This window comes from Grampus griseus (assembly GCF_964374135.1).
Source record: "Grampus griseus genome assembly, chromosome: 1".
In the NCBI taxonomy this organism is placed as follows: domain Eukaryota; kingdom Metazoa; phylum Chordata; class Mammalia; order Artiodactyla; family Delphinidae; genus Grampus; species Grampus griseus.
In genome coordinates this window covers 107,745,879-107,757,794 of record NC_139017.1, presented here as the reverse complement: position 1 = coordinate 107,757,794, position 11,916 = coordinate 107,745,879, and the positions used below count along the sequence as shown (strand labels likewise).

At 33.5% G+C, this 11,916-nt stretch overlaps 1 protein-coding gene across 1 annotated transcript in view; it reads right to left on the bottom strand.

Annotated features, from left to right (window-relative positions):
• The window catches only part of ODF2L (outer dense fiber of sperm tails 2 like), a 42,346-nt gene that overhangs the window by 9,884 nt on the left and 20,546 nt on the right, over positions 1 to 11,916 (bottom strand). Inside the window, exons 9-12 of the mRNA XM_082675232.1 lie at positions 9,668 to 9,853; positions 6,878 to 6,987; positions 5,690 to 5,825; positions 771 to 881 (exon numbers count right to left, since the gene is read on the bottom strand). Coding sequence (XP_082531358.1) covers positions 771 to 881; positions 5,690 to 5,825; positions 6,878 to 6,987; positions 9,668 to 9,853 — 543 coding nt within the window. The remainder of the gene's footprint in view (positions 1 to 770; positions 882 to 5,689; positions 5,826 to 6,877; positions 6,988 to 9,667; positions 9,854 to 11,916) is intronic.

Genomic DNA, 11,916 nt, shown 5'->3' with positions numbered 1-11,916 from the left:
GCACAGTCCATCACAGCCTCCATTCTTACCTCCAGCTGGGATGACGGCAATATTCTAACTGGATGTCTCAACTCCAATTTTCTATCTAAACCATTGGGATGGAGCGCTTCCTACTTACCTACATTATGCCCCTCCTTAAGTTTTAACCTTTAGTTCATTATTCTTCAATTCAAACACTCTCTTCCAAGAAAATCAAGCTCTTTATTGACAGTTTGTTACCCACTCAAGGACCTACATAAGTCCCATCCTTCAAATGAAGTTTTTCTTAAACTTTCTAATACTTAAGCTTTTCTATAAATTACCAATTAACACACTCTCTATTCCATACATATTGTCATCTGTTCTCTTCCAGGCCTTTCATGTGAGTAAATCTGAATTATACTTTATTTATTTGGAAAGAGGAAATATTGTGCTTTAATGACCCTTGAAGGGAGTCATTATTCTAAATCAATACCATTAAAAATACAAGACGACAAACATAACCAAAATTAACTAATAGGATTATTATACGTTCACATTACACCTATGTAATTAATTTTAGATCTACTTTTAGGAATAACCAATATAAACACAGGATATTTAAATCAGGAATCAGCAGAATCATCATTTTATAAAAGTATTTGGGACCTTAAGAAATATTTGGGATATATCATATTTTATCACAAATAATAACTCCACCTTTCTTCAGTTCTGTTTTACATCATAAACAAATGCAGTGTTTTAAATTATCTACCAAATTTAACAAACATTAAATTAAATGCAATGATCACCTGAGCTTTATAAACTTCAATAAGAGCTTTCTGTTGTTTTTCTACTTCTTGCAATTCTAAGAGCTCATTTTCAACAGAGGCAATCTCGTCCTTCAAAGCAGCTAGTGTAGTCTATTAAGGAATATATAAATAGATTTCATAAATCATTAGAATTCATTTGTACTCCAGTGCTATAGCATTAAAAAACATAACTCATTTATCAACGAAGCTAATAAAATAATTATTTCTGATTGCATATAATTACCATCTAAAATTAGGAATTTCAGGAAGTTAGTAATATTTATGAGCAACCTTAATAAGACTTATTCAAGACCTTTTTTTTTTTTTTTTGCAGTACGTGGGCCTCTCACTGTTGTGGCCTCTCCCATTGCAGAGCATAGGCTCCAGACGCGCAGGCTCAGCGGCCATGGCTCACGGGCCCAGCCGCTCCACGGCATGTGGGATCTTCCCAGACCGGGGCACGAACCCGTGTCCCCTGCATCGGCAGGCAGACTCTCAACCACTGCGCCACCAGGGAAGCCCCAAGACCTATTTTTAAACTTTAAAAATTTACTGATGAAAAAGACTTGGAAAATAGAAAGACCATGTTCCTGGAAGGGAGGACTCAATACTCTTGACATATCAGTTTTTTCCAAATCAATAAAACTTTACTGTAATTACAACCAAAAGTATAACAGTTGAGGGGAAGAGGAATATGACAAAATTAATTTAAAATTCATATGGAAAAATAAAGAGACTAATAAAAATTTTAAAAGATACTAGAGAATCTCAGTACTTATTAGATATTAAAATGTATAAAGAACTAAAATTATTAAGACACTAACATAATAATATAGAGGTCTATGGAATAGAAAAAGAAAAATACACTAAGATTATATTTAGTGTATGACAAAGGTTGGATTTTTGAATAAATGGGGAAAATATGGATCACTATATAATGGTAATAAGACAACCATTTATTAGGAAAAAAGCAGATTTAACTATTTGCCTTCAGCAAACATGATTTTTATATTAAACAATTATATATTTATTTTAATGTATTAAATATTTAAAAGTTAAGCTTAAAGTTTTTCACAGAAGATCCAGGTAAAATTTGATTTGATTTTAGGATAGCAAAAACCTAACTAAGCATAAAATCAAAAGATGATATCATGAACTGTAAGAGTCTGAGATTTTATCCTCCAAGTTTACCAGTTAGCCTAGCACAGTTTCATGCATGCTAGCAGAAGACACAAGACTCCTGGGTCAGAGTCTTAATTTCTTTATTACTCAAAGCAATAGCAGTAGCCAGATATTAGCATCTGTGTTCGTTTCCAAAGCCCCACTTCCCGCAGAGCAACACCAAGAGGGCCAGATGACACCTGTACATGCGGTGGGTTGTATACAGAAGCAACTCTGAGTTTAGGGAACCCAAATCTCTTATAACACGTAGTAAGCATGCCTTTTGGTAGAAGGAAACATTGTTATCTTCCAAGGATGTTCACTATACAAACATCCTTGAAAAGACAGTCTGTATCTGGATCACAGGCAGTCAGATGTGCAGAAATGTGAGACTCCCAGCAGAAGCCGAAAAGGAAAAAAAGATATACACACACATACAAACACACACATGCATATATATACATGCATATGTACATGTACATATATCTCCAAAATTTCATAGCCCCTCAAAAAACTAAAGAGCCTAACAAAATGTGAAAAAAGTAAAAGATTATGACAAAAGATTAATACAGAGAGAGGTCTTATATAATAATTAGGAAAAAAGACATGTAAAAGATAATGAGTAGGTAATTCCAAAAGGCAGAAATGTAAATGATCAACAAATACATGAAAAATTATACTTACTAGTTATTAAAAAATGCTCTAGGCAATGGATAGTCTTCTAGTAGTGAACATAAGAAGCAAAAATCCCTTCCATTGTGAGCTTAATGTACTCCATGTATAGATAGACACAAATAAGGGGTATATAGACAAAAAACAAGAAGTAAAATATATCATACACAAAAGTAAGACAGTAAGGACAAGTTGGGAATGGGCCAGGGAGGCCTCCTGAGAAAGGGACTTGGGAGTAAACACCAAAAGGAAGTATGGCTCTTTGAGGGAAGAGGATTCCTGTAGAGAAAGGCAATGGTGGGAGAAAGCCTGGCCAGTTAGGGGAAAAAGCAAGAAGGCCAATGTGGCAGAAAGCAAGAAAACAAAGGGAAGCGTGGAAGGATATGAGGTCAGAGAGGTAATGGAAAGCCAGATAGTGTAATGCCTTGTAGATATTTACTCTATTAATCAAGGTATCACTGAAGGGTTTTGAGCAGAGCAGTGACATGGTCTGACTTACATTTTTATAGGAAATACTTTACTGCTACACTGAATGCTGACTGCAGGGGCAGAGGCAAGGGCAGAAGCAAAGAGAAGAGGTAGGCAGTCACTATAACAATGAGACATGATGGTGGCTTGAACCAGGATGACAGTGATGCTGGTGAGAAGTGGTCAAATTCTGGATATATTTGAAGTAGATCTGCTGACAAACTGGAAGCAGGTGTGAGAGAAAGGAGTCAAGTAACAGAAAGGATGACTGCCATTAACTGAGACAAGGAAAACTGTAGGATGAACCATATTGGGGAATATAGGAACTCTATTTTGGACATGATAACTTTGAGACACCTATGAAATATCCAAGTGGAGATTTCAAGTAAGCAGTAGAATACATGTCTGGAATTCAGAGGCAAGGTCTAGGCTAGAGATATAAATTTGAGAGCCCCCAGGATATAGATGGTATTTAAATCCCCAAAACTAGATAAGATCACTTATCAAATTTGGAGAGATTTGTTTTAAAATTGCCTAGTACTGGAAAAAGTATAGGGACCCATTTACGATGGGTGACCTGGAAATATATAAAACTAACATTAAGAATGGGTCTTCCTTTTGACCATATGATTCCACTTGCAGAAATTTATCCTAAGAAAATATATATGCAAAAAGACTAAACGTATCCACATTTTTATTTATATTATAATAGCAAAAAAAAAAAACAACCCAAAACTGGAAGTAGTTCACAATCCCCCAAATTATATATATATGCTAAAAGAGTAACTTTACTTATTTTTCAGTTGTGAGATTATAGGTGATTTTTAAATTTTTCCTTTTGTGCTTTTCTGTTTTTCAAACTTTCTATAATGAACAAATAGAACTTTGTAACCTTCCAAATAACTTTTGTTGTTTTTAATAGAGGAGGTCACTGGGGTCCTAGAAACAGTATCAGCTAGTATCTTCTTCATTTGAAACTAAAATCTAAAATTATTCTAAAATAATTGAAAGTAACAAAATACAACATCTAGACAATTTTACATTGTGCATAACATATGCCAAATATACCTAGATGTTTTTCCTTAAACAAAATTCAGAGAGTTAAAAATACATGTTTTTGAATTATTTATAGAATATAATATATAAGCTTTAACTCAGTGATTTTTATATGTAATTTAAAATTAATTCCATTACCATGTAATTAAAAACCAGACTTAAAATTAATGAAATATCCTTCTAATCCCCCCTCTGAAGGATATCAAGGAAATTAAGAAAATAAACATAATAAATAAAATTGCTTCCTCTTCTAGAATAAAATGTTTAAAGAATTAATTCAATAAATATTGAATAAGAGCTAACTATATGTCACACCTCCCCTGATTATCCTGTGCATACAAAGATGGGAGTTTATGAGGAAAGATTCATCCTAATTGAGAAGACTTTGGGAGGAAGCAGCATTTAAACTGAACTTTAAAGGAAAGGCAGGATTTATATACTGAGAAAAAACGCATTCCAAACTGTAAGAACAGTAAAACTACAGGAATAGAGGAAAACATAAACAAGTTGCAGGAAGTAAGAAGTATTCGTATTTGGCTAGAGTTCAGGATAACTAGAAGGCTACATTCTCTAGTCTCCCCTGTAACTAGGTGGGGTCATATACCTAAATAAGGAGAAGAGTCGACTGGTATGGAACTTTCAGGAAGTCTCTCTAAAGAGGAGAAGATGGGGAAAAAGGGGGAGATAATTCTTCTTTTGTTTCCCTCCATCCTGTTATTTGAATCTTGGCTATAATGGATGGAGCCCCATCAGCCATTTGAATGGCAGAGTAGAGAGCTAAAAAGTAGCTAGGTTCTCCGATGCCATACTGGTTTTGAACTGCCAATTCTGGCCTTCTTTTCCATTAAACAGATTCTTTTCTGTCTTCTGTTTACTGTCCTCCAAAAACAGTATTAAGGAACTGAAAATGATGCCATCATCTTTAGTCAAGTCTCATCAGGTTACATGTATCTATGACTAGGAACTCAAATACCCTTTTCCTCAGAATGTATAAAAGCTTCTTCCCCATCTTTACTCTGGGTACACATAAAAACCAATCATCCCTTGGATTTGACTAAGTTGGAAAATTCTTTCCGGTTATGAAGCAGCCAAGAACATACTTTCTGGTTTCAAACGGACCACGCCTGAGGCTATATCCTATTGTAACCGTGACACCTAGAAATAATCTTATGCATTAAAGTTAATGTAATTTTGGATGATTCGCCTAACTGCTAAATTGGAGAGTAAATAAACTTTTTTAGGTTGAGACAAAGAGACAGTTATTCAACTTCATAAATCTTAGTACTGCTGAAAACAACCTTTACATGTATTTGTATATACAACTATAAACATCTAAATATCTCTATATAAGTATGTGTGCATATATGTGTACATACAGATATATAGATATAGTTTTAGAAGTTACTTATTATAATGATATTCTAAAACTCTTGAGAAACATAAAGGAAAAAAATGATACAAGAGCACTACTCTAAACCTGCTGTTATTTCAAGTTACTTCTACTAAGTAGACTAAGTTGTCATTATACTATACATATATACATAAACACATACACATAGTACCTTTAATTTTGTATTCTCAAGATTCAGAGTTTCATTTTCATATTCAATTGAGTGAAGTTTTCTAAGAATTTCTTCGCATGAATTTTTTCCATGGTCTTCCATTTTCTTCAGGTCTTCCAAAAGATGAATAATTTGCCTTTATAAAAGTCATAGAAATTTTCATTCAAACAGTGTGTTTCTGAAATTATTTTTGTAGGGTAGTTTCAAAAGTTACTAGAACTCATACAGCAAAGGAAATAGGAAGCCGTAATCTATATATAAGGTTACTACTACTGAGTAACTGAATAGAAATAATTACCCATTGATGACGCCAATGAAAAATTACACAACATTCTCTTCGCTAGTCAGTAGAACATCTAAACTATGATCCACAGGTAGGTCTGTCTTTCTATCATTCATACATGTGCACACACATACACACAATTTCAGGGAAAAGGTTAAATAAAAGGATCAAGTGAGGCAATAAATAATCTTTAGAAGCAAATCATATACACTAGTTTTCAATGATAAAACTGAAGAAAATATACAGAAAGTAAAACATTCAAAAACAAATATATAGTTATTTATTGTTAGCTTAATAATAAATTACAAAGTATAGAATATATGTATTTTTACTTCCCTGGTGGCACAGTGGTTAAGACTCCATGCTCCCAATGCAGGGGGCCCGGGGTCAATCCCTGGTCAGGGAACTAGATCCCACGTGCATGCTGCAACTAAAAGGCCCACCCACCACAACTAAGACCCAGTGCAACCAAAAAAATAAAATAAAATAATTTAAAAACTTGCTGTCGTTGCTGATGTTGCTGTTAAAAACATTTAAAAAAATCTGCTTATATATAAAAAATATATTATACTACATATATAAATATATTATATATAAATATATGTAAATACATGTATTTATAAAATATGTACATTTTTTATTTTTCTTTGTTATGCATGTAAGACACTTTAAGGAACAATAATTTGTGAACACCAATGCAGTTTTAATGGGTAATCATATTTATTGTATTTTTAAAGTAGACTAAGAAAAGTTTATTAATTATAAATGGCAAAAATAGCCAATCATATAGAAAACAGCTTTACCACATGTAATCCATAAGAACCAAAATACAAATTACTCAAGTTGGAAAGAACAGAAAACACTTCTTATGAAACAGTAAAAAGGCTCTAAATTTTTTTTCTTACTTTTTCATTGTTTCGATCTGAACTTCCAATTCAGTTTTTTCTATTGCAATTTTCTCATAATGACTTTTCCAGACGTTGGAAGCTGAAACTATTTCAGACAACTTGGCTTCCTAAAACATACATAAAGTACTCATCTTGTAATTTCATAACACTGGTTTTGTCCAGGGTCCTAAAAATAAATACATTATAAACAAGGAAACACTCATCCTATAAAGTATGGAACTTTTGTTACAGAAAATTTCAGTGTACAAATCTGAACACAGGAAAACTTTAAAGTAAATTTTAATAATGACTTGATAATACTATTACTTTATATGCACATAGTGGCAGTTCCAACTTAACATATTAAGGATGTTGATGGAACTATTTTCAAAAAATGTTTCATAATTACTGAAGATAATTCCCTTTATATTTACTGAACTCTTATTTGTCTTTCTCTGTTGGACTTATTTCATGTAGCATAATACCCTCCAAGTCTATCCATGTTGTTGCAAATGGCAAAACTTCATTTTTTTTTATGGTTGAGTAACAGTCACCCGTGTGTGTGTGTGTGTGTGTGTGTGTGTGTATGTGTATACACACACACACACACCACATCTTCTCTATCCATTCATCTGTTGATGGACACTTAGGTTGCTTCCATATCTTGGTAATTATAAATAATGCTGCTATGAACATTAGGGTGCATATATCTTTCTGAATTAGTGTTTTCAGTTTTTTTCAGATAAATACCCAGGAATGAAATTGCTTGTTCATATGGTAGTTCTATGCCAAGCTGTTTTGTAGAGTCACCCCACTGGCTTTCAAACACTAGTACTGTCAGCAAGAAAGTAAGAGTGGTAGTGGTTGGTTACCCACTTTGAATGTGAGCTACCAGAGGTAGAAATTTTTGTCTGTTTTGTTCATTACTAGGGTCTTGAACAGTGCCTGGCATAAAGCAGATTCTCAGTAAATAACTGTCAAATGAATCTACTCTTTACAAATCCACCTAGAGATCTGTAGCCATTGTACCCCTTCTCTACAGTCTACAGAGAAACAAATTCACTAGAATGACAACAGTGCCAATAATTATTAATCAGAACTCAGAAGTAGTGATATGAACAGTTAACATTTATTGGGTGTTTCCTTCTTTCCTTCCATCATTTATGCACTCACTGAACAAGTATTTATTCAGCATTTATTATGTGCAAGACATTTTTTGTTTATATTTTTAAAGCAATATTTTTAATATATTAAAAAAAGACTAGTTTTCTGTTTTTATATTGTATGTAAATGAATATTAATATGCATTATAAAGTGTAAGTTGGACAATTATATTAGAATATAAATTAAGATATTTAGAAATTTTACCTATAAAATAAGGGCTAAGAAGAAAATTTAAGACCTTGATGCAATTAATTGTTGTGGGACTACTTCTAAAGGAGTAGTCAAGGAAGGCCCCTCTGAAGAGATGTCAAGTAAAAAGATACCAGAATGATTTTTAAAAGAATCAGCTATTATTGAGCCTGAGAAGAACATTACAGCCACAGGCAACAGCACAAAACAATGAAACAAACACACTCCATGCATTAGAGGAATAGAAAGGAGGCCAATATGGCAAAAATGTAGTCTGGCCAGGCACTGTGCTTTGACATATATTTTCTCCTTTATTCCTCCTTACAATCGTATGAGACAGGCAGTATTATTATCCCCTATTTTATCAATAAGGAAACTGAAGCTTAGAGAGGTTAAGAAGCTTACCCAAAGTCACAAGGTTAACAAATGGAGAAGTCTTCCTATACTATGATCTGGGGCGTGGGTGACATGGTGCTAGTTAAACAGGAAAATCCCAAGAATGTTAATGACTCAATTAGTTTTTACCACTCAAGAATATTTTCAGGCATTCAACTAGGCCTACAGCCTTATAGATTTTGCACTTAATGCTCAATTCTTTCATCTAATTAAATTCTTCTGAATGTAGTTTAAATATTAAGAGTTTTAAAATGTTAACAGTTGAACTTATAAAATATTAGGTTGTTTTGTTTATACAAGCATTTATGCAAGTCTGTTTTCATTTCTAAAAGCCTCTGATAATTCTACAAGCCACAGCGTAAGTTCTTAAGAGGTAGGATACCAGTGAGACATTAAAAAGAGTAAATATTTTATTAACTGGTAATTGAATAAATATAATTCATCAAAAACAACAAAACGCTAAGTCCATTTTTCAACTTTGTTAATACACCCAAAGATAACTTTCACATGGTGGGTTTACGTCAGCAAATGGTTTTAAATGCATTACGGAGTTTAAGTGAAGTGAATTACTGAATAAAGTCATACGGTCTAATAACATAAATCAGCATTTCCCAATCTGGTATTCCTCAGAACCAGTTCCAAGAGTTGCTTTGTCGGTAGAACAAGAGTTCTGTGGTTAAATAAGTGGTGGAAAACTCTGAATTCAATACCCTCCTTGGCACTGCTTTATGTTTTCTGAAGGCCTTCTCAGAGCCTTTAATATTATGTTAATGTGCTTTAATTCAATGTTAATATGCTATTAGCACTGAAGTGGTGTTACCCTTAGTTGACCACAGATGCTTTGGGACTTAACATATCCTTTAAATAAAGCCCCAAGGAAATGCTGATATAATTCAATATGCAAATCTGTCATTTTACGTAATCTTTCAAAATGAAGGCTAAAGCAAAAATGTATGAGTAAAGTTTTTCTAACAAAATTATTGTATTAAGCATTATGAGGTTAACTACATAAACTAAGTACATAAAACAATTCTTTAAGTAAGAATGTATATAACTTACCTGCTCTCTAATTTGGGAAGTAAGGTTTTCCACGTCTCCAGTAAAATGTTTAATCCTTTGTTTGTAAATTTTAGATGCCTTTTTTAGAGCTATAGCTTTTTGCCTACTTGATTCTTTCATCGTTACAGCCTCATGCGTACTCTTTTTCAATTGCAAGTTCCATTCTGATATTTTGGTTTCTAAGCTCTAAAAAAACATTAGCAGTAATTAAATTATTTTAGAATGCCAATGTTTACATAAACATTGTGAAAATATGTAAAATCTTCCACATAGAATTTATCAAAAGGATTAATCATAAGATTAATAAAAAGCAAAACAGTGAAGAAAGGTGATTTCACCAATGTTTATTTGTAACCAGTTATAGAATGCAAATTTAAAATGTATAAACCTATATAAAACTAATATTACTCTTACTAAAGATACTAATATTGGTGATTACAGTAAAAACACTAATTTCCTTAAAACTTTTTTGATTAACTAGAATTTTTAAAAATTTCCCATCTAGATTATACATAGTACTAGTTACTGCAAATCGAAAAAACACAATTTAGCTGGAGACAATTCAAACAACAGGTACAAAAAGCTCAAAGGAATCAGTAGCTCCCCAAATATATTAGGACTCTTTAGTTAAAATAATAAATGCTTAAAGGATATATGATCAAAATCTATAGATCATGAAGAGTATAGATGAGATAAACATAAACTTATTTACCAAATTTTAATTTACTAGAATTAAGGAGCATGCTTTGACATTTGAAAGAGTTACATCAAGGACAATAAAAGTACTACTTTGCCTAATAAGTAGTAAGTTTGTGGAAGTTATTATTCTAAAACTACACAGGGTTCAATAAGAGTTGGGATAAAAAAGTTAGGATTAAAAAAAGGGTAAAAAGATGTTTGAGGGCATGTTTCTATCCATTGAATTTGATAGTGTTAATTGACATAACTGTTTCCTTACGTATTTCTTGAGGCTATAACCAGACACAGAACATTAGGTTGGGTGAAAGATGATTTAGTGTGATAACTCTCATGTTTTCACTTCAAATTATCTTAAGACTTTCTATTTAAAAGTATTTGAGTACTAACTATCTAAGAATTTAAAGACTTAAGATTTTAATGCCTTAACATTTTTTGAAAGTTGTGTAATTCTGAAAAGAATGTAAAATTATTACAGAATTTAAGTTTTAGTCTTCCATTCCTTGGACATTTTAATAAAAAAAAATTAAAGGAGAGTAAAAGATGGAGCTTTTCTACTTTTTGATCAACAAAAAGTATGCTTAATTTCCACTAAAATTGAGATTAAGAAGTACATGCAAATCAAAACTACAATGAAATATCATCTCACACCAGTCATAATGGCCATCATCAAAAAATCTACAAACAATAGGGCTTCCCTGGTGGCGCAGTGGTTGAGAGTCCGCCTGCCGATGCAGGGGACACGGGTTCATGTCCCGGTCCGGGAGGATCCCACATGCCGCAGAGCGGCTGGGCCCGTGAGCCATGGCCGCTGAGGCTGCGCGTCCGGAGCCTGTGCTCCGCAACGGGAGAGGCCACAACAGTGAGAGGCCCGCGTACCGCAAAAAAAAAAAAAAAAAAAAAAATCTACAAACAATAAATCTGGAGAGGGTGTGGAGAAAAGGGAACCCTCTTGCACTGTTGGTGGGAATGTAAATTGATACATCCACTATGGAGAACAGTATGAAGGTTCCGTAAAAAACTAAAAATAGAACTACCATATGACCCAGCAATCCCACTACTGGGCATATGCCCTGCGAACACCATAATTCGAAAAGATACATGTACCCCAGTGTTCACTGCAGCAGTATTTACAATACCCAGGACATGGAAGCAACCTAAGTGTCCATCGACAGATGAATGGATAAAGAAGATGTGGCGCATATATACAATGGAATATTACTCAACCATAAATAGAAACAAAATTGAGTTATTTGTACTGAGGTGGATGGACCTAGAGTCTGTCCTACAGAGTGAAGTAAGTCAGAAAGAGAAAAACAAATACCATATGCTAACACATATACATGGAATCTAAAAAAAAAAGGTTCTGAAGAACCTAGGGGCAGGACAGGAATAAAGATGCAGATGTAGAGAATGGACTTGAGGACACGGGGAGGGAGAAGGGTAAGCTGGGACGAAGTGAGAGAGTGGCATAGGCATATATACACTACCAAATGTAAAATAGCTAGTGGGAAGCAGCCGCATAGCACAGGGAGATCAGCTCAGTGCTTTGT